General features: G+C 47.6%; 2 protein-coding genes across 5 annotated transcripts in view; one reads left to right on the plus strand and one right to left on the minus strand.

The window, feature by feature from the left end:
* RNF10 (ring finger protein 10) overlaps nucleotides 1–7829 on the plus strand; it is a 34963-nt gene extending 27134 nt beyond the window's left edge. Inside the window, exons 13-17 of one of the 3 annotated variants that reach the window (XM_025474194.3) lie at nucleotides 1371–1526; nucleotides 3608–3708; nucleotides 6613–6670; nucleotides 6771–6929; nucleotides 7555–7829. In XM_025474194.3, the coding sequence (XP_025329979.1) occupies nucleotides 1371–1526; nucleotides 3608–3708; nucleotides 6613–6670; nucleotides 6771–6929; nucleotides 7555–7631 (551 nt within the window). In that variant the 3' untranslated portion in view covers nucleotides 7632–7829. Of the gene's footprint in view, nucleotides 1–1370; nucleotides 1527–3607; nucleotides 3709–6269; nucleotides 6331–6612; nucleotides 6671–6770; nucleotides 6930–7554 lie in introns of those variants that run through there. The other 2 variants (XM_025474195.3, XM_049101485.1) reach the window with 2 other exon arrangements.
* Nucleotides 7830–9358: 1529 nt separating this feature from the next.
* Nucleotides 9359–24977, minus strand: part of POP5 (POP5 homolog, ribonuclease P/MRP subunit) — a 28752-nt gene continuing 13133 nt past the window's right edge. Inside the window, exons 1-5 of one of the 2 annotated variants that reach the window (XM_025474205.3) lie at nucleotides 11553–11693; nucleotides 11326–11468; nucleotides 10121–10270; nucleotides 9859–9942; nucleotides 9359–9756 (exon numbers count right to left, since the gene is read on the minus strand). In XM_025474205.3, coding sequence (XP_025329990.3) covers nucleotides 9641–9756; nucleotides 9859–9942; nucleotides 10121–10270; nucleotides 11326–11468; nucleotides 11553–11572 — 513 coding nt within the window. In that variant the 5' untranslated portion in view covers nucleotides 11573–11693 and the 3' untranslated portion in view covers nucleotides 9359–9640. Of the gene's footprint in view, nucleotides 9757–9858; nucleotides 9943–10120; nucleotides 10271–11325; nucleotides 11469–11552; nucleotides 11694–14448; nucleotides 14617–24977 lie in introns of those variants that run through there. The other variant, XM_049101490.1, reaches the window with a different exon arrangement.

The following is a 24977-nucleotide window of genomic DNA, read 5'->3' on the forward strand; positions in this document are numbered from 1 at the left end:
GCTGAATTTAGGGGATAATTGTCTCCTGTGTACTCTAGATGGAACATTGATCCCACCTTTAACTGTATTAAAGGGGGACACCTCGGGGTGCCTGGGTGGCTCAGTTGGTTAAGAGTCTGCCTTGGGTCATGATCCTGGAGTCCTGGGAATGAGCCCTACATTGGGCTCTCTGCTCAGAGGGCAGTCTGCTTCTCCGTCTCTCACTTCAGTTGTGTGTGAGCGTGCACACAATCTCTCTCTCTCTCTCTCTCTCTCTCAAATAAAAATCTTAAATTATTTATAAAAGGGACATCTGTACCCAGGATGTCTGCCAAGGGGATCTGATATAGTAGAAACCTTGACAAACTAGGAAATATACAGAAGGTTAGATTCAAGAGCTCTCTTGTACCAATAAATACAGAGTCCTTTGATCTACTCCAATGTAAGCTTCTTTGAACCCAGATTAGTGTGACATGAGGACCTACCTGTCCTCCAGAAAACAAAGTACTGAGTACTCAGCTAGGGAAAAGAAAAGATTTCATTGTTCTTGACTACATAGAGTATGGTAAATATAAGTTTTATTTTTATACAAAACCGGAATAAGTATATAACTGGGGCCCCAATGCTGTGTAGCTGTTTGGCACATATCCCAAATGTTTGGAAAAAAAAAAAAAAGGATGTCGGGCAGCCCAGATGGCTCAGTGGTTTAGCACCGCTTTTAGCCCAGGGTGCAATCCTAGAAACCTGGGATCGAGTTCTGCGTTGGGCTCCCTGTGTGGAGCCTGCTTCTCCCTCTGCCTGTGTCTCTGCCTCTCTTTCTCTCTGTGTCTCTCATGAATAAATAAGTAAAATCTTAAAAAAAAAAAAAGAAAGAAAGAAAGAAAGAAAGAAAAGAAATGGATGTTTCATGAGCAGGGGATTTTTTTTTACCCTTTTTATTTTGGAAATATTCATAGTATATAGAATAACCCCCCGTTTATCTTCTGGCTTCAGTTATGAATAGTAAGAGCAAGGGTTTTATTTATTTAATTTTTAAAATTTTAAGATTTCTGTATTTCAGAGAGAGTACATACGTGCATGGGCAAGTGGGGTAGGAGTATGGTAAGGGGATACGGGCAGAGGAAGAGAAATTCCTAAGCAAACTCCCCTCTGAATGCAGAACCCAATGCCAGCAGGCTCCATCTCACGACCCATGAGATCAAGATCTGAGCTGAACCCAAGAGTCGGATGCTTAATCTACTGAGCCACCCAGGTGCCCCTAAATCTGGGGTTTAAAGCTTCTATGTACATCCTTTGGACTCTTGGGAGATTCATATTGACTGTCCTCAACTGTTGGAAAAGATTTGAGGGATATTCTAAATTGGCCTACCATTCTCATCTTTTCTTTGCAGACCCAGAAGTCCACATTCCCCTAGAGAATCTACAGCAGTTTCCTGCCTTCAATTCCTATACCTGCACCTCCAATTCTGCTTTGGGTCCCACCAGCACCGAGGGCCATGGTGCCCTCTCCCTGTCTCCTCTTAGCAGAAGTCCAGGTTCCCAAGCAGGTAAATGAGTTGAGATTTAAAGAATGAAATTGGCCACCAGTTACAGAGCTTAGTCAAAGCCCTAATAATGTCTGAATTTACAACTCTGACCTACTCAGCATGGTGGGATCTTTAGATGACTAACATTACTTTGGATGGTTAATATATTCCTGAGATACATCAAATTTTGCCCATTTGATTCACCTTGCCCATTGGCTGTACTACTTTATACCCTGCTGTCTTACAAAAATCTCAAAACCTCAAGGCAGGTCATATGGCAGGATAGTAAAACTTAGATTCTTCCTTGTGACCCAGCTATTTCTAGTTTGTGCCTGTGATATAATCCCTTTGTATGCATAAGCATCTTTGTACATGTTTCCTTATCGTAGCATTGTTTATAATAGCGGGAGGTGGGGTGGGAGGAGCCTATGAAATCTGGTGGTAAGGCAATGGCTGAACTAAATAGTTATTTATACTGTGAAATACTTTACACTTGTTGAAGAGGGTAATAGCCGTCTTCAGGAACTAATAGGTGGACCTTTAAGATAAGGTGGTAGAACGAGACAAAAGATGATACCATTTGTGGTTTTATTTATTTTTTAAATGTACTCCACGCCTGATATGGGGTTTGAACTCATGATCCTGAGATTGAGTTCCATGCATTACCACATTTGTGGTTTTCAAAAGAAAAATGCAAAAATAGCATTTCGTTATGGGTTTATAATATCTAAATGTATAGGAAAATACTGATATGATTTTTTCCAAACTGGTGTTTTACTCTAGGAAGTGAGATCAGGATTCAGGTTGTTCAAAGAGGCTTTAGACATTTTTTTATATATGGAGAGAATGTATTAATGTGTTATGAGATTAAACATTCAAGTGTTAATTATTATTTCAGAGAGCTGCCTTTTCTGATCTTCATCCTCCTGGCAGATAGTATTTGATAATTAAAATTTATTTCTCTGCCAGCCATTTTAATAAAATGTCCAAGAGCAGAATATTTAAAACTCTTGGAAACCCTTTTGTGATCATATGCCTGCCACTTTGCAGATTAGGAGCCTGAGGCTAAGATAGGGGTTTAGTGATGGGAGGGGCTGTGACCGGAACCTGTATCTTGAGGGCTGTGTGCATGGCCATCGTGCTCTTGAAAAGTTTCAGGAGAGAGCTACAGGGAGGAATGTGGCAGAACACCAGCTGCATCCTCCCTGAGCAGAATTGTGTGTATGTGCTTTCACATACTAGCTTTTGTAAGGAATGGGCTTCCATGTATTTAGGGAGGAGAAGCTGGATGGTGCTAGGAATGGAAGTACTGAACAACCCTGCTGACAGTGGGCAGTGACTAGGCCTTCCCTCCCAGCAGTGATCAGGACAGTGGGTAGACCGGTGGGAAATACTCCGTTCTGGGGCACAAAGGATGGAGAAGACTATTACCTAGGGAGCACCAGGGAAAGGCTTGTGTCGTTGTATTGATTTGGTTTGTGTGTCTTGGATTCTAACTGAATATTTCCAGGTCTTTGACATCCAGCCAGAACATAAAAGCTGACGACCTTTTTTTTTCTTGGGACTTTTTCATTCACATAAAACCAGTCCATGGTAGTCCAGTACCCAGGCCTGGAAAGTCGGCTGCTACGGAAAGGGTTTTCTTAGTGTGGCAGGGGATTCTGCCCTGTTTTCTAGTGTTGCTGTGACTATGAAAGTTTTCTCCGTAGGTCACTAATGCGAAGAGTAGGCCATGTTCTTGACTTTGAAAGAACATGGCAGAGTTAGGGCGCCTGGGTCCTGGGTGGACCAGAAGGGTCTGCCTTTGGCTCAAGTCATGAACCCGGGGTCCTGGTATCAAGCCTCCATTTCCCTCGCCCTCTGCTTATACACATACACACACACACACACACACACACTCACACTCTCTCTCTCTCAAATTTTCTCAAATAAGGTTTTAGAACAAAAACCTTGGCAGAGTTGATAGTGGATCAAATTTACTTTTTGAGGTGGGACTGGTAATTATCCAGACCTGATTCAGGGGTCATCTTTTCTCTCTTGTTAAGAGTAGACCAGCTCTTTGGAGCTTGACTTACATAATCAGGTCTCTGGTTTCCTTTCAGACTTTATGCTGACCCCTCTGTCACCCACTGCCAGTCAGGGCAGTCCTTCATTCTGCGTTGGGAGTCTGGAAGAAGACTCTCCCTTCCCTTCCTTTGCTCAGGTAAATCTTTTGTTTGTAAAACAGCCTGAGGGTATATAACATGAACTCTGCTGCTTGTTCTTTCCGAAAATCTTTCCATTGGAGGAGAGACTTACAGGCTAATGTTGCATAGATGGTGCTAATCATGGAAAGCTTTTTTAAGAGGAAATTTCATGAAAAAAAAAAAAAAAAGAGGAAATTTCATGGATTTAGTCTGTTATTGTAGAGTTACTACCAAGGAAAGAGGCCAGGAGTAGCTGAAGGAGAATCAGAGCTTTAATTAACAAATCATTATATACTTAAGGACTGAGCACTGCTCTAGGGGCTGGGGAGACATCATTCAATTTCAGCCCTAGTTCTAGGACCTTGGATTCAAATAGTCTGTATCTGTTACATATAATAAATCATTCCTCTTCACTTTGGGAAGGGAAGCATGGTATTGGTTGTCCTAGAATCAGCTAAACCAGCTTTCTTGAGCAGCAGGTTAGAGGAATGCTAGGCTAGTGACCCTTGATGTCAATTTTTTTTTCAATAATTGAGATATTTTTATTTTATGCACATTGAGTTAGCATTAAGGTAGGTCTCTTGGATGACCCTTGAGGAAGTTCACTTAGTCCAACTTACTGAAGTCTGTTATCCTTCACATACTGATGGAAACACTGGTGGCACATACTGAGGCCCTGTTTCTGGATCAGACTATATAGGTCTGAGCAGAACAGCAAGAATGAGAACCCTGGCCAGATTTCCTCAGATGGCTCCAGTAGAGCTGCTGATGATCCATCTTGCTTTCATGCCACGAGGCAAACGGGTGTTAGATCACTTTATTAATCTTTAAAACAACAAACCTGGGATGTCTGGGTGGCTCAGCGGTTGAGTGCCTGTCTTCAGCCCAGGGCGTGATCCTGGAGTCCTGGGATTGAGTCCCATATCAGGCTCCTTGCATGAAGCCTGCCTCTGTGTCTCATGAATAAATAAATCTCTTAAAAAAAAAAAAAAAAAAAAAACAACTCAGCCTTTCTGCGCTGAGATTACTAAGGAGGATGGATGGACAGCTTGCCAAGGACACCCATTATAAATGAGTATTAATTTTTTGGGGCTAGTTTGGAATCATTAGCTTAACAGTTCTTTAGAGCAGGTGATAATGGATGTTTCTCACAACAAATGTCAGCAGATGCTGAGAAATAAGCAGAAATTGGACTTCGGTAAGGAGGACTTTATTTATTTATCTATCTATCTATTTATTTATTTATCGATTTGCCAACGTATAGCATAACACCCAGTGCTCATCCCATCAAGTGCCCCCCCCAGTGCCCGTCACCCAGTCACCCCCACCCCCCACCCTTTCCACCACCCCGTTTGTTTCCCAGAGTAAGGAGTCTCTCATGTTCTGTCTCCCTTTCTGATATTTCCCACTCATTTTTTCGGTAAGGAGGACTTTGATAAGGAGAATCCTGAAGTCAAGGAGGAAGAAATAATTGAGAACAATCCCAAATATTAACTGGTAGGCTTTAGAGGTGATTATGCAAGTGGCTCCCAGGAGTTATGTCAAATGCTTAAGTGTTTTAAAACTAGGTTTTGGGGCAGCCCGGGTGGTGCAACAGTTTGGCGCCGCCTGCAACCTGGAGTGTGATCCTGGAGACCCAGGATCGAGTCCCACATGGGGCTCCCTGCATGGAGCCTGCTTCTCCCTCTGTGTCTCTGCCTCTCTTTTTTTTTTTTTTTTTAATTTTTATTTATGATAGTCCCACAGAGAGAGAGAGGCAGAGACATAGGCAGAGGGAGAAGCAGGCTCCATGCACCGGGAGCCCGATGTGGGATTCGATCCCGGGTCTCCAGGGTCACGCCCTGGGCCAAAGGCAGGCGCTAAACCGCTGCGCCACCCAGGGTTCCCTCTGCCTCTCTTTCTCTGTGTCTATGAATAAATGAATCTTTAAAAAAAAAAAAAAAAGCTACAGACCTCATGATTGACAGTTGACCACCAAGTACAATATAAGTGTCCCCCCCATGACATTCTTCTGTGTAAGAACAGTTGTTAATGACCACATCAAAGAAATTCAGCTAATTGAATACCTAATATATGTATTTCTGTTTCTCCATTTGTCTTAAGGGTCCAGTATTATTTTCAGTCAGGTCCCATCAGATTGCTCATTCCCTTGTCTTTAGTCTCCTTTGATCCATAATAGTTTCTCTAACCTCTTTTTTTTTTTGGTTTTGTTTTCTTCCTATGGCATCCATGCCAGTTGTACCATAATAGTGTCCTATAGTTTGGATTGGATTGGTCTGTTTTTTTCATGAGTGGGTTCAGGTTAAACATTTAAACAACTGGCAAGAATAAAACACAGGTGATACATATTTTATTGACCTTTTAGGAGTAAAACGATTCAGATGCCATATTACTTGGCCCTAACTCCCAGGGACCAAGGGAAAAGATCATCAAAGTGGTACATGATGAAGAAAAGTTATTCAATGAAACCAACCTCTGCCAGCCCAACTCCATTCTTAACCTTACCTCACTTTAGAACACATACTTTAGGACTTTCCTATTTGAATCTTACGGAGTTTATCTCTTGGTATTTTTCCAGAGCGGGAAAACTTACCAGAAGGGAATGACACAAAATCAGGACTCCCAACTTGAGAGTCTGAGTAAGAACCTCTTGTGCTGTCTATGCACTATTCTTTACCTGTTTGCTGAGAAACAACGGCTTTGATCCTCCACCTTGGGAGTTTGACTGCTAGTTCTACTGGTCAGGATATAGCGAACATGACTGGAATAGGGTGTTAAGGAAAGAAGTACCTGGAAAATCCCTTTTTTCCAGAGGCGATAGTTCTTTGTCCTCCCTAGCCAGTTAGTGTTAAGACACAAGTCTAGAAAATAAATTAGACTGCTTACTTAAATCCTTTTCTGTCCTCTCCCACTCCCGACAGATGCTGAGGGTTGGAAAAGCAAAAGCAGATGTGTGGCCCAAGACTACTTCAAAAAAAGGTGAGAATGGCCCTTCGGTGGAGAAGGAATTTGGTCTCTTTCAGAAATTAAAAGTTTCTATAGGGTCATCTCTAAAATTATGACACTGGTTATTTTATAGATGAAAACAGCTTAGTTCCTCCTGCTCCTGTGGACAGCGATGGGGAGAGTGATAACTCAGACCGTGTTCCTGTGCCCAGTTTCCAAAATTCCTTCAGCCAAGCTATTGAAGCAGCCTTCATGAAACTGGACACACCAGCTACTTCAGATCCCCTCTCTGGTAAAGGCAAAGAATCTGAGTGCTCAGTCCAGGGTTGTCATTCCCAAGTGCATCCATTGGCAGATCCCACTAATGAGTCAGGCACTGTTTTTCCTGAGCCTGTAGGTTCATATGCTAGTGTCAGCTAATAGTCCATCTGGAATGTCAGGACCTTTTGGCCACCCCACATGAATTCTTGAGGCCTGGGGGTGAAATTCTGAGGAACTCTTTACTTTTTTCCCTAATACATAGTAGCGGAGAGTAGATTTTAGAATGGCCAAGTTTGGTAGGGTGGCTAATAGATGAAAAAGTCCGGCTGGAAGCCCATACCATTCTGTGGGTATTGAGTTAGAGAAGAACACCAGCATTTAAGGTATGCCCTCTCTGTGCCTAGCATTGTGCTCATTTTATTCTCCCAACCACCGTATTAAATAGGTAGAACTATCATGGGTTGAACAGACGAGGAAATGGGTCGGACGTACAGTGACTTGCCCAGACCAATACCTGGAGCATGCAAGGACTGGTATTTGGATCCAGGCTGTCTTCACCCCAGAACCTAGCTGCCACCCTGGGACTCTCAGGAATGAAAACTGGCTGGGGGCAAGGGGATGGCATTTAAAGCTAAACTTTCTCTGTTTCCATTCAGAAGAGAAAGGAGGAAAGAAAAGGAAAAAACAGAAACAAAAGCTCCTGTTCAGCACTTCAGTCGTCCACACCAAGTGACACTACTGGCTACCTTCTCCATCTGGTTTTCTTTTTTCTGTGCTTTTGTTTTGCTGCTGTAATTTTTAAGTATTTGAGTTTGAACAGATTAGCTCTGGGGGGAGGGGGTTTCCACAGCGTGAGGGGGAACCAAAATTTTAAATACAGTGTATTTTCCAGCTTCCCGTCTTTACACCAAAATAAAGTATTGACACAAGAGCTCTCTTCCTGCCAAGATTTTTAGTTTGGTACCAGGGTTAGTCTTTTTGACCCATGTAGAATTAGTTTTTCTCAACTCGCGTAAGTTTGAGTCCCTTCAACAACCCTTGGAGCAGCCCAAACCCCAGAGTGTTCTAGTACTGCTCTACCGACATGTCAAGGCATCATGGTTTCAACACACTGCTCAGCGTCTTTTAAAAATAGTTGAGCCTTTCCTGTTTAGTTTTCCTCTTGTTAAAGAAACAGAGGATGGGGAATAAAATGGATTTAGGACACCCAGCCTGAATTGCAGTTTTTCTTTGAAAAATGGCCAGGCTGTGGTGCCAGACCTGGACTGCTTACATACGTGCTCAAGGGTTTTACTTCTTGAGTGTGGCTTGTTTGGCAAGGAAAGCTATAATCATTAAAGAAGCCCTGAAACCTGCCCACTTTTAGGTGAAGCTTGTTTTAAGTGACAGTAGCCTGAGTTGTAGGAGCAGAGGAGTCTGACACACCTAGAGACAGCAGGGCAGGTTTGAAAGCAGTGGTATTACCCACTGCCTCCTTGTTGTCTAGAGCAGTCTGTGCCTTGGTTTGAGCTGAATTTGAGTGATGTTAATTATCTTGCTGCTTTAATAAAGTGACCTTCAGGTATAATAGAGTGTGAAGGCAAATAGTTGCAATAAATCACCTGCACAAGCACTGTGAGCTTTCTGGTTTTTTAAAGTTCATTACAGCTTAGCTAGACATGCTTCTTAAATAAAGTAACAGTTACCATGAGCTTGAGCACTCTGCTGTTATGGGGCAGTATCTTTCCCAGTGTCAGGCCTAAAAGGTTCCTGAGTTGGGCTTAACTTCATTTAACCTGTCATTCTTAAAAGGAAAAGGCTCGGAAATCCTGGGACAAGAACTGCCCTGGGTGCATGAGGGTGGTGCAGCCCTGAAAATGAGGGTACATGTTAGAGCAAATATTATGAATCTGTTAAATGCATAAGGGACATTAACATCTGTTTCGTTATACAAGAAGACAGACCCTAGAAAGGTCATCAGCAGGTAGTGGACCCAAACCCTCCTAACCTCTGTGAGTGTGGCAGTGTCACTTGTCTTCACGTGGCTCTACAGGCATAAGACAATAGGGAAGGGTCCAACTGCAGAAAATGACTGGAAGCTGGCAGCTGCTGCTTTGCTGCTTGGCTTTGTAATGTCTGGCAAGGCCAGATTTTGTTGCTAGGCCCAGCCCCTCCCGCCTTTCCCTAAAAAGTAGTGCAAGAATCATGTTTGTTATTATCTGATTAAGTACTAGTAAGGAATCTGGTTATTTTTAAGGCCCTGTGGGTCAGTACTGAGACCAGCTATAAATTTGTGCCAGTTCAGTGGCTGTGTCTCACTAATACTTTTACTCTAAATAACTTGGGTTGCTTAGGGTTCATCCTAGGGCCTCAGGTGGTAGGCCAGGCATCTAGTATCATAGGGAGCCAGTCTTCCCACTGAGGCCAGGGATAGAGCGGGAAGGAGACCTAGCCAAGCTTGAACTTAAGTATACTAAATGCTGCAGAAGTCAAGTACATTTATTAAACCTACCCTCAGCCAGGTAGTTACAGAGACTGTATAACTACTGGGGGGTTCACCACCTGCAGAACCATTTAGCCAGGCAGCACTAAGTAAAGGTAACTTCAATTGAAGTGAGTAAGTCCTCCATTTTGAGCAGATACCTTGGCCTCTGGTCAGCAGTCTTCCAGTTTGGCAAACTAGCAGATGCTGCTGCCTCCCAGAATGTCCTGTGCCAACAAGCAGGCTCTGAATCTCGGGCCCAGCACAGCCTGCAGGGAGGGTCACTCCATTGCCTCAGCAGCCTCCTCACCGCCACTGTCTGAAAGCTCTTCCTCATCTGACCTCTCCTCTAGTAAACAGCTTTTGGTGACAGACTTCTGGATAGCTTCCCGTTCTCCTGGAAAAGGGAGGCAGCAGGGATGAGAGAGGTCTTTGGGAGTGCTCTCTTACTTAGCCAGGCCATATACCATTCATTGGGCACTGGGGGAATGTTGCTTACCTTCATCAGTGCAGTTCTGCAGTAAGATTAACAGCTGTCTCCTGTTATAACGAATCAGGAACTTCTGACATGTTCTAATTGTACCTGGCACATGAAAGAGCTCTGTGGTCAACAGCCTGTGAAAGGTGGCCTGCCTCAGAGACTTCGGGAGCTAGGTGAAAGCCTCCTGTTCTTGGCAGGATAGCAAGAAGACCCACCCACCCGTCAAGACAACCCTAAGCCTGCTACTATTGAAAATTAGCCATACCACATGCACTCCTACCTCCCACGTGTAAGGTGTTGAGGAAACACGGGTAACGGTGTCCTTTGTTTTCCAAGTATGTGATGAAAGGAAGGGCTGAGCACACAAGTTGGTAGAATTCCTTCCGACACCGAAGTAGCACTATTCCAGTATAGGCATTGAGGTATCGCACTACGGCAGAAGGGGAAAATCACTTGGGAAACTTTGGATTCACTTAATCTTAGGGTAACATGAAAGTCTACTATGGGCCAGGCAGTGAGTAAAAAATTCCTGAAGGGGGGATCCCTGGGTGGCTCAGCGGTTTAGCGCCTGCCTTCGACCCAGGGCGTGATGCTGGAGTCCTGGGATTGGGATGAGTCCCACATCAGCTCCCCACAGGGAGTCTACTGCTCTCTCTGCCTGCCTCTCTCTCTCTCTCTGTCATGAATAAATAAAATATTTTAAATTCCTGAAGGAAAAAAGTCTTAGGGACAGACCTTCATTTACAGGAAAGGGATAGACCATACACCCAGGACTTTGCACACCACTCAAAACTGGTGAATGAATTTGTAATTTTAAATGCTCTTCTAATTCACCGATTAGCTGAAAAGTGGGGTTGGAGCTGGCAGAGGAAATCCGTGTCTGAAACGCAAGATTCTCTTCTAACTGGACTCTCTGGGTTCCTGAAGCAGTGGAGAATGACCCGATTTAAGTGAATTGTACCTATGTGTATGCAATTCTCCAGTACTCAATTTTAAGCAGAGGGTAAAAGGGAATTATTTCAGTATTAGTGTGGCTGGGACGCCTGGGTGGCTCAGCTGTTGGAGGCTGCCTTCGACTCCGGTCGTGGTCCCAGGGTCCGGGATCGAGTCCTGCATCCGGCTCCTGCGAAGAGCCTGCCTCTCCCTCTGCCTGTGTCTCTCATGAATAAATCAATCTAGAAGTCGGGGATCCCTGGGTGGCTCAGCGGTTCAGCGCCTGCCTTTAGCCTGGGGCATGATCCTGGAGTCCCGCGTCGGGCTCCCTGCATGAAGCCTGCTTCTCCCTCTGCCTTGGTCTCTGCCTCTGTGTGTGTGTCTCTCATGAATAAATAAGAAAATCTTTTAAAAACAAAAGGACGATACCATAAAGGGGGGCTGTATCGGACCTGGAAGCTCCTGCGGTCGCTCGGACCCCTTCTCTCTCCCCCTTCAGGGCCCGTTCCCTTGTAATCCCGCCGACCGCCCAATTCCCCCGCACCCTCGCACCCGCGAAGCCAATGGAGCAGGAGGCCGCGCCGAAAGTCCCGTGCACGCGGGCGATCGTGTCCCGTATGAGGCCGCCCAGCGCTCGGTCCTCCAGACTCAGGCGGCAGCGGGGGTCATCGGACACCACTTCGCAGAGCAGGTACCTGCGGCGGGCGGCAGGGAAGTGAGGGCGGGGCGAGACCGCGAGGACTCGACGCCGCAGCGAACGCCGGGCAGCAGCCACTTACCTGTGCTTGAACCGCACCATGGCGGCCTCCGCGCCCCGCGGCCCAGCGCACAAGCCGGAAGTCGGCCGTTTTGCTGGTGGCCAATGGGAAATTACCTTCCGCAGTCTCGCAACCACTCAGAGAGGGAAGCAGGGTGAGAGGGCGGGGCTACGGGGTTGGCGGAACCCAGCGTCAGTTTCCTTTAGCCCCACCTCCCCCCGCTTCTGTGGAGCGCCTGCCCCCCGCTGACAGCCACGCGGAGCTGTTTGGCTGCGGAGGAGCGCGGACCCGTGGCGCGTGGCTGCGATGGGGGTTTCTGTTCCCTGACTGAGTTTGCTTTCTATTCCCGTGCGGTAAAGTTGTGTATGCGCTTATGTTCGCTCCCGCAGCTTAGACGGCAGAACTTTTGAGGGCAAGACCCTGCGCTTCTACACCTGGGACGGACACAGGAAATCGGACCCTGGTTAGAGCTCGGTTTAATTTTTTGTCCAGCCAACTGTATTGCCACTGTTTGGGTCTTTCAACAATCTTACGGAGACGAGTGTATTGCCCCGGGTTTTGTTTGCAGAAACAGTCCGTGGTCGTTATATTTAACTTAAGAAAAAAAAAAAGTACAAAGAAGGAAATAAAAATAAATGGTAATCTCAGCACCGAGAGAGAATAATTTATCATGTAATGAAGGTATTTTCTTCCTTTTCTTTCCCGCTGTGCCAGCGGGTCTCAAAGTGAGGTCCAGGGACCACTGGATCTTCTTAGACTCTTTCCAAGTGTCCCTAAGGTCAAATTAATTTCATAATAATACTAAGATCTTTGCCTTTTTCACTTTCTCAGAATGGACAGTAAAGTTTTCCAGAAACTATGTGACATGTGCTGACATTATCACTCTGATGGCTAATGGGATTTTGTATTGTGTTTTAAACACTTCTCAGTTTTATTTTGTTATATTTACTTGGAATCCTCGCATTTCTCAGTTTTAATATACATAAGTATCAATATATCCTATAAAAACAAAAGCTTCTTGAGATGCTCAATAATTTAAGAATGTAAAGGTGTCCTGAAACAAAAAACTTAGAACTGCTGCCGTATGGTAATATATTTTCTTTTTATTATTAAGAATAGGATCAAACTGTTTATTGCACTTATTTTTGCTTGAATATCTTTTTTTGCAACCGAATTATTGAGGTGCACCATGCATAAAGTTTATATTAAGTGTAAGGCTCAATGCATTTTTACATACATGTGTAGACTCTTATTTAAGTATTAAATTACTTAAATTATTTAAGTATTAACTACCACCCAGGTTAAGAGGGAGCATTTCCACACCCAAGAAGGTTCCTTGCCGTCTTCCCAGTCAAAACCTTCCCAGAAGTAGCTCTGTTCTGATTTCTATCATAAGATTAGCTTTGCTTGTTCTTGAACTTTATTTAAAAACCCAACAATATGTTTCTGTGTGTGTGGCTCCTTTTGTTCACTGTTAGGATATAACACTGCTAAATTGGTCAATATTCCCATGATAGACATTCAAGTTAGTTCTAGATTTTTAAAATTATACCCAGCATTCTGGTGCACAGCTTTGTAACTTGATCTTGATACCCATCCCTATTTGTAGAATTGTGGAATTGACTGGCCTGGTGAGGTCCATGAAGGGAGGCTAGGTATTTGCATAATCTGGAATGAATCCCCAATTTTACCACCTCTCAACTCTTTGCCACTTTTTTTTTCTTTTTTTTTTTTTTTTTTTTTTTTAGATTTTATTTATTTATGAGAGAGAGACAGAGAGGCAGAGACAGGCAGAGGGAGAAGCAGGCTCCATGCAGGGAGCCCGACGTGGGGCTCGATCCTGGGTCTCCTGGGCTGAAGGCGGCGCTAAACCGCTGAGCCACCCGAGCTGCCCAACCCTTTGCCACCTTAAAGAAGGGATGTTGAGGAAGAGAGGGGAAGAGGGTAAGGGAGGAGGCCGAGTGCACAGTTGTCCAGGCTATTTTTCTCCTCATCCCCAGCCGGTTTACCAAAACACGGTCTCGCCAGCTACCCCCTTCTGCCAGCAGGGGGCGTTAGAGGCCCGTTGTGCGCAGAGCAGAGACCCTCAGAGCACCCCTTCCGCAGCCTCGCATCCCTAAAATAATTCCGACACTTCCTCGCTCTCAACTCACTTAGTCCCAACACCGCGCCCATTTTATTGATGCGTTTGGGGCTCACACCAAAGTCCCATCCGGTAAGGAACTGGATTCGAATTCGGACCCAAGGCCATGAGACTCGAGTCCTTACCCTGGCTTACGCGGCTGCGGGCCTGCGCACGGTTTTGCCTGTCCGCTATTTTCCAGCCACTTGCTGCGGGGAGGTTAATTCACGTCCCTGGCGCTCATTTCCTCATCTGTGCAGCGGACTGACGGGGGTGCCTCGCTCACCCGGGAATAGGAGCTCAACGAGATCGCGTGGGCGAAACGGGTGGTGGCGCGGGGAGTGCACAGCACGCCCCCCCACCCCGGCGTAGCCCCCGGAGCAAGCACCCGGGGCGGGCCTGCGCTTCCCCTCCTCGGGACCCGGTCCGCTCCCGGGGGCGCAGACAGCGGCGGGGGCCCGGCGGCCGGGGCGGCGGCGCGGGCGGCGCAGCCCGCTCCCCGCGGTAATTAGCCGGTGCCGGCTCCGCCAGCCGCTAATTACACGTCTCCTAATGAGGCCGGCGGCTGTTTGCAATCACTCGGGTCCCCGCGGCGCGGCGCGGGAGGCCGCGGGGGAGTCCGCCCGTGGAGGCGTGGAGGGCGGCGGGGCGCGCGTGCAGGGCCGTCTCTCCCGGAATCCTCCCCGACGCCGGGCCAGGACCGTCCCCGCCTTGCAGGGAGCCAGGCCGCGGAGGCCCCGCTCACGGCGCACAACTCAGGCCAACCGGCATCTGAGCCGGAAACCGTGCACTTACCGACCCGATTCGGGTTCTTCCTGGGTTGGCGGGGGTACTGGCTGTTGTTACTCCTGGGACTTCTCTGCAGGGTAGATCCCAGATCAGATAAATAAGGGAAGGTGGGGGTGCTTGGGAAACTTCCTTCCAGTGCCTTCCTTTCTTCTCATTTGAGAGTTGGCATTTGCTCTTTTGGATCAGACACAAAATGGAATATTAGCTTTGACAGGGTTTTTTAGACTTACTGGAAACATAAGTCACACATCCCATTTCACAGACGGGAACATCTGGAACATTCCGTAGGATGCAGTTGGGCAACTGCTAAATTGGGCCCTGGATGGGGATGGGAAGATGGAAATGGGAAGCTACGGCTGTGTACCTTGTTCCTGGGCCTTTCTGCGGTGGGGTCCAGAGTAGCTGCCTTTATTCATCTGTATCTTCAGGGCTTCCTTGTATTAGGCTCTCACTGTGTGCCAGGCACTGTATAAGCACTGGCTTCATTTAACCTTCAGGACAACCCCTGGGAAGGTGGGTCCCATTCTTCTCAGAGATAGGGAGCAAATGGCTTGCCCAAGGTCACATGGTAATTTCAGCAGACAAAAAATTTCAGAACCTTTTGTTCCCCTCACACCTGTGCTCTTACCCTCTTGCTCTCGACCTCTTCTGGGATGTCTGGGACCTAGAGGGATATTGAGAGGAGATGGACCTGATTGGGGTGCCATTCTGAGGTGACTTTGGCATCCCAGGGTTCCCTACCAGGGCTCGGATGCTGTCATGGTGGATGATGGTACAGGAACATTGTATCTGCATCAACGTTTTGTTAAGCAGCTGCTGCTCATTAAGGGCTCTTGCTCCTCTAATCCAATCAACCAATTCCCTGTAAAACCTTTATGGGAACAATCTGGATAAAATTCAACCTTCCATCTGCCTGGCCAGGGGCTTAGGGAGCTGCTGTGTCCTTCAGGTTCCTGGGACAAACAAACAGGTTCCTTCAGGTCTCTGGACCTCAGAGATAGGACACTGCATCTCACTCCTCACTCATCCTCACTGCCTTGTGGACCTCTTTCCCTCTTCCCTGCCTGCTGAGAGGGTTCACTCATCCAAAAATTAATTGAAATTACAAGGGCACTACAGTTTGACCCAGCAATTTCTCTGCCAGGGATTTATCCCACAGAGATTCTTGTGCTTGTGCCAAATGACAGGTGAATGAGGATGCGTCTTGCAGTATTGTGTGTGATAGCAAAAGGCTATCTCAATGTCTATCTGAAAGGATCCACCGTATGTGTATATTTATAGGACGACCATGTGCCAGAGAATGTTCTAAACACTTGACATAGATTGACTCATTTAATCCTCACAACTACCCCTTAAATTAGGTATTTAGGGACGCCTGGGTGGCTCAGTGGTCAAGCATCTGCCTTCGGTTCAGGATGTGATCCCAGGATTCTGGGATCGAGTCCCACATCGGTCTCCCCGCAGGGAGCCTGCTTCTCCCTCCTCCTATGTCTCTGCCTCTCTCTCTGTCTCTCTTGTGAATAAATCAATAAATAAAATCTTTTAAAAATTAGGTATTTGGGGATCCCTGGGTGGCGCAGCGGTTTGGCGCCTGCCTTTGGCCCAGGGTGCGATCCTGGAGCCCCGGGATCAAGTCCCACATCGGGCTCCCGGTGCATGGAGCCTGCTTCTCCCTCTGCCTGTGTCTCTGCCTCTCTCTCTCTCTCTGTGACTATCATAAATATATAAAAATTAAAAAAAAATTAGGTATTTAATTTTATTAACTCATTTATAGGTGAGGAAGCAGAGGACCACAGAGAACAAGTAACTTGCCTGAACTTCACAGAGATAGTAAACAGCAGTGCCACACAGTCCATTATCGTTTTTTTTTTCTTGTAAAGGTTTTATTTATTTATTTGACAGAAAGTGAGAGAGAGCACAAGCTGCGGGAGCTGCAGGCAGAGGGAGAGGGAGAAGCAGAGGCAGGGCAGGCAGCATGATGTGGGGCTGCATCCCAGGACCCCAGGACCATGACCTGAGCCGAAGGCAGACGCTCAACCATCCGAGCCACCCAGGTGCCCTGGCAGTCCATATTCTACATCATATCACTGTGCGAATATAACTTCTCTTTATAAAAAAAACAAACAAACAAAAAAAAAAAAAACAAAAAAAAAACTTCTCTTTATGTGCATGGAGAATTTCCAAAAAAGTGACACAAAAGAAGAAAATGAAGAATTAAAGGTGTGGAGTAGGAGGGCAACTCCCTTTTTACTGGGTTCCCCCCCTTTTTTTTTTTTTTTTACCATGTGCACATGTTAGTTTCATAATTTAGAGGACTTTCTGAGCCCCAGGCTCCAAAGCATGTTATTGCTAACCCTTACCTCAACCCTGGGGGTGGGTAATATCCTCATTTTACAGGTGAGGAGGCTGACCTCACTGCATGGCTGGCCAGCCACATGACTGGGAAATGACAAGAGGGGGTGGCTCTCAAGCCAGTGCGCATTCCCCTAATTTATATTAGCCTCTTGGGCTTGCAAGTTTCAGAAGGAGGAAAAGCAAGGTTCAGAGGGTTAAAAGCCTGGACTCTGGGGCCAGCTTGCCTATGTTCAAGTCCTGACTCAGCCACTCACCATCTGCGTGACCTTGGGCAAGTTACTTACTCTCTCTGAACCTCAGAGAGGTTTTCCTCTCTGGGAGGAGTAAATGACTTACCTCCACATCAAGTGCTTAGAACAGGGCCTTTCTCATAAGCGCTCAAGGAACGTTAGGTATTTTTACATTATTGCCCGAATGTTGTCTTCCCTGATTTCAAGCTCAGAGCAGTTTCTCCTCCCAGCTGGTGTGTCCAGCTGCGGCCGCTCTGGTCCTCTCCCCGGAGGGCAAGGCCCAGCCGCCCTGTGCTCCAGCTTCTAGCAAAAGTCCTTGGGAATCGTTTCTCCTGGGTTAACCCGCTGTGGTGGCTGTGATCAGAACCGATCACATCGGCAGAGCCGTGGGGCTGGTGTGGCCCAGATCCAGGGCGAGGCTGCGACGGGCGGTCTCCTGGTTCGGGATGTTCCCAGCGCCTTCCCACCGCTTATGCTTGGAGGGAGAAGGGCCTCAAAATAGCTGTTGCTTCCCCAGCACGGCGCTAGGCCAGGGACAGGAATAGACATCTGGGGGTGGCCGCCTCAGCTTCCCTCAGGGGCCCTGGGGAGGGGGGCAGGAATAAGTGGAGGCCAGACTCCTCCCAACATGGGGACATTGTGCAGCTGTCAGTACGCAGTGACCTCCTGTGACGGTCCAGCCCATGGAAAATGTTGCCCTGGATGGGGCTGGCTGGTCAGCCAGGTCCCCAGCACTGACCAGATGATGGCTAGGGCCTGGGTTCCTAGACCAATAGGAAGTGTCCTTCAACACTGGCTCCTACAATTCTTTCTCGGCAGGTGGGGAAACTGAGGCTCGGGGAGACATTCACAAGCTTGAGACCACAAAGCAGGTTAGAAGCCAAGCTGACAGGAGAAGCAGGACTTGGGTGTTAAGAGGCAGTCTGTGTGGTGGTTAAAGGGTGAAAGGACTCAGATTGTCTAGGTCCAAATCTAGCCTCCAGTACCTAATGCCTACATGCTCTTGGGCCTCCGTCTCATTACCTGTAAAATGCACATCATAAGTGCCCGCCTCCTTTAGCGGTAGCAAAGATCGGACGAGTTAATACTTGCATGCTGTTATGATTATTATTGTTTTATCACCAGATTCCTTTTTTTTTTTTTTTTAATTTTTGTTTATTTATTCATGATAGACAGAGAGACAGAGAGAGAGAGGCAGAGACACAGGCAGAAGGAGAAGCAGGCTCCATGCACCGGGAGCCCGATGTGGGATTCGATCCCGGGTCTCCAGGACCGCGCCCTGGGCCAAAGGCAGGCGCCAAACCGCTGCGCCACCCAGGGATCCCCTATCACCAGATTCCTATTCATTCCTAAGGCATTGGCTGAACGCCCGCCAGGTGCCAGGCACAGTGCTAGGCCTAGGTCCTGTAGCTCACAGCGCGGCAAGAAGAGACCAGTTAACATATCAGGGAGCCTGCCATGTGCCACTTACTGTGCTAGGCATTTTTACCGATGTCATCTCTATAGGTATTTCTCTATGAGAAGCCACTATCATGTTCTATTTTACAGATAAGGGGAGTGTGCTCAGAGAGGCAAAGTCACTTCTTCAGGGTCACATAGCCAGGAGGTAGCAGAGCCACGCTCTGAAACCCGAGATGCCAGCCCGCATAACACATACAAGTAGCCATGGCCAGTCACTGTCTCTTTACTGGGGAGACAGACAAGTCAGACAGGTCGTTTTGTTGAGTGTTGGGCACATGGGGGGGCTCCACTCTCCCAGCCTTGACAGTCCCGTATGACATGTGAGGTGGTCCCCAGCCCGCACTACCGAATTCCCTAGGGTTTCCATGGGTACTTGGTATATGCCAGACCTGTGCTAGGCTCTGAGAACATGAAGACTTTGTTCCTGCCCTGGAATTGCTCATGGTGCGGTGAAAGACAGGTTGCTAAAATGTCAACAGTAATTCAGAGGCAGCTACTGAGATGAGGGTAAGACGAGGTACCTAGAGGAGGTACTTAACTTAGTCTGGGAAGTCAGGGAAGGCTTCCTGGAGGAGGTGATGTCTGAGCTGAGGCCCAAAGGCCAAAAAGAGCCAGGACAAGAGAAAGGGAGTAGGAAAGAGTGTTCTAGATAGATGGACAGCTTGTGGTAGTGCTGGGTTAGAGGAAATGTGAGTCGCGGGGGGGTGCTGGAGGTGTGGGTAAGGGACACCAGAGCTCTAGGGAGAGATGGGGTCGGGTCATGCAGGGCCTTGCTGCCCACGCTAATGGGCTTGGCTGCTATCTGGAAAGCTGAGAGAATGTGCTTGGGGGCTAAAAGTTTCCCTCTGACTTTGGAGGAGGGTGATCCTCAAGAGGCTGCACTGAAGGAGGAGAGCCGGTGAGGAGGTGGCTGCCTGGAAGGAGAAGAGAGACTTGGCCTAGGGTGCTGGAGGTGGGTGTGGACAGCAACGGGTGGCTTCGTGAAGTTTTTAGATGTAGAATTGGTTATGGATTGCTGTGTAATGAATCACTCCCCCAAACTTGGTGGCTTAAAACAACTTATTTTTTTTATGATTCTGTGGGGGTGACAGGGCAGTTCTGCTTCATGTGGTGTCAGCTGGGGGCGCCGGGATGGCAGAGGGCTCCCAAATGGCCTTACCCGCATGGCTGGCAGAGGCTGGGAGTTCAGCTGGGGCTGCTGGCTGGGGGCGAGGGGCCTCAGCTCACCTCCAGGCAGCCTCTCCATGGGGCTCGCACTTCTCCCAGAGTAGCAGGTGGCTTCTGACAAGCAGACTTTGCCAGGCTTTTTAAGGGCTGGGCTCAAAGTCTCAGATTGTTACTTCTGCTGCGTCCTGTTGGTGAAAACCAGCCCTAAGACCCGCCTGATTCAAGGGTTGGGGGAAACATCGCTTCTTTCTCTCTCCCTCCACCTCCTCCTCCTCCTCTTTCCTTCACCTCCTCCTCTCTTCCTGCTCTTGCTCCTCCTCCTCGTTCTTCTGTACAATTTAGTGGGATTTAGTGCATTCACAATGTTTTGCAACCAACCTCTCTCCTTAATTTCAACTTTTTAATCACCTCATGAGAACCCTACATACCTATTATGCCATCACTACTCCCCATCTCCCTCTCCCCAGTCTCTGGCAACCTGTTTTCTCTCCCTATGGATTTACCTATTCTGGATATGTCATACAAAAGGAATCCTATAAATGAGACCTTTTGTGTCCGGCTTCTTTCACTTAGCATCATGTTTTTAAGGTTCATCCAAGTTGTATGCATGGGTACTTCTTCCTTTTTATGGCTAAATAATATTCCATTGTATGGATAGAGCGTAATTTGTTTATTCATTCACCAGTTGATAGACATTTGGGTTGTTCCTACCATATCACAAATCATGGTGCTATGAACATCTAAATAAGTATCCGTTTGAGTTTTTTGTTTTATATTCTTTTGGGTATTCTTTTTATTAAAGCCATTCTAGGGTGTCTGCATGGCTCAGTCAGTTAAGTGTCTGTCTCCAGCTCAGGTCATGATTCCAGGGTCCTGGGATTGAGCCCTGCATTACATCCGGCTCCCTGCACAGTGGGAAGCCTGCCTGCTTCTCCCTCCTCCTCTCCCTGCTGCTCCCCCTGCTTGTGATCTCTCTCTGTCAAATAAATAAATAAAATCTTAAAAAAAAAATCCTAGAAGATGTGAGGTAGTATCTCATTATGGTTTTGATTTTGAGGTGTCCTTCACTTTTTCTTTTTTAAAAATCTATTTTAGGATGCTGGGTGGCTCAGCGGTTGAGCGTCTGCTTTTGGCTCAGGGCATGATCCCGGGTCTGGGGATTGATTCCCACATCTGGCTACCTGTGGGGGAGCTTGCTTCTCCCTCTGCCTATGTCTCTGCCTCCATCTCTCTGTGTCTCTCATGAATAATTTTTTAAAAATTTTATTTCTTTAAGTAAGCTTCATGTCTAATATGGGGCTTGAACTCACGACCCTGAGATTGAGAGTCACATTCCGTGCCAACTAAGCCAGTCAGGTGCCCCTTTTGACTTTCTTGATAATGTTCTTTGATGGACAGATTTTTTTTTTAATTTTTATTTATTTATGATAGTCATACAGAGAGAGAGAGAGAGAGAGAGGCAGAGACACAGGCAGAGGGAGAAGCAGGCTCCATGCACTGGGAGCCCGATGTGGGATTCGATCCCGGGTCTCCAGGATCGCGCCCTGGGCCAAAGGCAGGCGCTAAACCGCTGCGCCACCCAGGGATCCCGATGGACAGATTTTTACTTTTCATCCTATTTATCTATTTTTCTTTTGTTCCTTGTGCTTTTGGTGTCAAGTCTAAGAATCTGTTGCCAACTCTAAGGTCATAAATATTTTTTTTACTTGAAAAATTTTTTAAAGATTTTACTTATTTATTCATGGAGACACACACAGAGAGAGGCAGAGACACAGGCAGAGGGAGAAGCAGGCTCCTTGCAGGGAGCCCGACGCTGGACTGGATCCCGGGTCTCCAGGATCACGCCCCGGGCTGAAGGCGGCGCTAAACCTCTGAGCCACCCGGGCTGCTCTAAGGTCATAAATATTTACCCTTATGTTTTCTTCTACTTGTTTTGTAGTTTTAGCTCTTTCATTTAGGTCTTTGATCCATTGAGTTAATTTTTGTCTATGAAGGGAGGTAGGAGTCTAACTTCATTCTTTTGCATGTGGTTCATTCAGCTCCATCTCTTGACTAGAGGTCAGCATGCCCTTTCAGCCAGGGGAAGGGATTGTTAGGGTTTATCTTTGGAGACAGTTTTGGTGATGAGGCATTATTCCCATTTTTTTTGGATGAGGACACTAGAGCTTACAGAGGTGAAGCCTCTTGCCCAAGATCACATGAGATGGAATTTGGATTCTAACTCTGGCTTATAGGAAGAGAGCAGGCTGAGGAATGGACCACTCTTTCACTTGGCTTGGCCTAGACTCAGGTCTGGTGATCCCTGAGGGCAGGGGCAAGGCAGTCCAGCCTGTGCCGGAGGACAGGAGGACCTTATTTGTGGGTGTGTGGGAGCCCAAGGCCAAGGAAGTTATGGATTTAGGAATGGGGGTGAGGAATGAGAGGAGTCCCTGGTCTCCACCAGTCATGGAGGCAACTGCCTAGGGGAGGTACAGCAGCAGATTAACAGCAGGCAGGCAGCCCAGCTGGAGCCCTTTCCCAGCGACAGACCCAGAGAGAAAAACACAGTTCTGCTCGGACCAAACTAGTCTGAAGGGAGAAGAGGAGGGGCCACACCTGTCAGAACCGCTTTAGAACATGCTTCTCGGCGTCCCAGCTGGGAAGATCCTGGGAGGACCTCCTGCGTCTCCTCCCTACCTCCACGTGTCCGCCCCACATCCCTCTGACCTGTTCTGTCCTTCTGCTCCATCTGAAACTGGCCTCTTTGCTCTTCTTCCACTGTTAAGCAACCTAGTTGCCTCAGGGCCTTTGCACTCATTGCTCCCTCCATCTGGAACCTTCTGCCTCCTGCACTTCCCATGGCTGGTGTCTTATCGTGTTTCAGCTCAAATTTTACCTCTCTAGAGTGTTCTTCCCTGAATGGATTGCCCTATTTCATGCTGTCCTCATGAGCCAGCACAGTGGAGCCAGATGGCTTGGGTTTGAATCTCAGTCCCACTGCCTCCTAGCTGTGCAGCGTTGGGCAGGTTAAGTGCCGGTTTCCACAGCTGTAAAATGGGGGTGGTGATAATCTCCCTGACCTCATAGGATTGTGACAAAGATGACATTTATTTAACACCTGCTAACAATGCTTGGCCCCTATTAGGTGCTTTACAAATGTTCACTATTGTGCCTAGAGCACTGGTCCCATCTGGAAATTATCCTGATGAGGTGTTTATTCGGGTTTTTCATTTCCCCCTGTTGGAATGCAAGTTCCCTAAAGATGGTGGGTTCATCCTTGTTGTTCACTGGCGTGTCCCCCAGGGCCTAGAACAATGTCTGGCTCACAGGAATAAACACTGGCTGAATAATCAAGTGAATGAATTAACGGGGCTCCTAGATTATCCTGCTTGCAGCCCTCCAGACATGCCATGCTTGCCCTTATTTCCTGACGTTTGCATTTGCTATTCCCTCTGCCCAGATCCATTCCCTAGAGGGAGGAAAGGGAAAATGAAGGAAGGATTGCCCCGTGGCAGCTCTCTTTTTTTAAAAAAAGATTTTCTTGGGGCACCTGGGTGGCTCAGTTGGTTGAGTGTCTGCCTTAAGCTGGGATCATGATCCTAGGGTCTGGGTTCAAGCCCGTGTCGGGTTTTCTGCTTAGTGGGGAGCTTGCTTCTCCCTCTCCCTCTGCCCCTCCTCTTGCTTATGTTCTGTGTGTGTGTGTGTGTGTGTGTGTGTGTCTGGCAAATAAAGAAAATCTTTTTTTTTTAAGATTTTATTTATTCATGAGAGAGAGAGACAGAGAGAAAGAGAGAGAGAGAGAGAAGCAGAGACATAGGGATAGAGGAATAAGCAGACTCCATGGGAGCCTGATGTGGGACTCAATCCCCTGATTCCAGGATCACGCCCTGAGTCAAAGGCAGACGCTCAACCACTGAGCCACCCAGGCATCCCTAAATAAAGAAAATCTTAAAAAAAAAAAAAAAGGATTTTCTTTATTTATAAGAGAGAGTGCAAGTGGGGAGAGGGGCAGAGGAGAGAGAGAATCTCAAGCCGACTGTGGGCTGTCGGGGAGTCCAATGAGCGGCTTGGCCTCACAACTGAGGTCATGACTTGAGCTGAAATCAAGAGTTAGACACTTAATCAACTGAGCCATCCAGGCACCCCTGCCCAGGTCTCTTTCTTACTCCCTTCCTCACTGCCTCTTGCACCAGGCACTGGGAGAGAACAACGAGGGAGAATCTAGACTCTCTAGGACTATGATCACCTGTTAGCACCCCCTTGTCTGCAACTGAGGAGTCAGAGGCCCAGAGAGGAGAAAAGATACAGCCAAGATCATATAATGAGTCAAAGGCAATGTTCTCCCCAGTAGACCTGACATGTCTCATCTGGAGGCTGTCTCCAATGTCCACGCTGGCTGTGCCTCCCTGCGTGGGGCCTGGAGGGAGGCAGTGGGTGAGGGGCTGAGCCCTGCCTGGGATGACTGCCCTCCATCCGGCCCAGCTGAGGCAGGGCCAGGGCAGCTGGACCTTCTGAATGCACATGCTTCTGCCTTAGACTGACTTGAACCAGGCTCCTGACACTTCTACTTATTCACCAAGTAGCTTTGGGCTCTTTGAGCCTCAGTTTACCCCCTTGTAAGATAAGGAGATGGAAGCCTACCACCTCACCCCTCCTCAGGGTTGCTGGGAAGATTCCTATTAAAAGTTCTCATGCATTGGGATGCCTGGATGGCTCAGCGGTTGAGCTCTGCCTTCAGCTCAGGGTTCTGGGATCGAGTCCCACGTCAGGCTCCCTCATGGAGCCTGCTTCTCCCTCTGCCTCTCTCTGTGTGTCTCTCATGAATAAATAATATCTTTAAAAAATTTTCATGCACTGAGTTCTTATTCTCACCTATCCTGTGGGGGCAGGTATGAGTTTTAGCCCCGTTTTCCAGGTAAGGAAACAGGCTCGAGTGGGGGAAAAAGTGACTGGCCCGAGATTGCACAGCCAGCATGAGGTAGAGGAGGGATTGAAACCCAGGCAGGCTGACTTCGGAACTCACATTCTTAGCCATATGCTGCAGCACCGGGCACGCAGTAGGCGCTCAACAGATGGGAACCCTAGGAAGACCTTGCTTTCCTGTCAGCACCGGCAGCATCGTCTAGGACAACAGCTCCTCGCTGCAAACCACATCTTTTGTTGGTTTCCTTCCCCTCCAATCCCTGCTTGGAGACACAAGCCCTCTCAGCAACCTCTGTCTGATGGATTTTCGGATTATCCCCACCTTGATTAGTTCCAGAGCCTCGCAGCAGAAACAGGAGTTATTTTGGGGGCCTGATGGCTGCCTCTGACCTCCCACCACCCTCCCCCAGTTGCAGACAC

Source organism: Canis lupus, chromosome 26, assembly GCF_003254725.2.
Source record: "Canis lupus dingo isolate Sandy chromosome 26, ASM325472v2, whole genome shotgun sequence".
Lineage (NCBI taxonomy): Eukaryota > Metazoa > Chordata > Mammalia > Carnivora > Canidae > Canis > Canis lupus.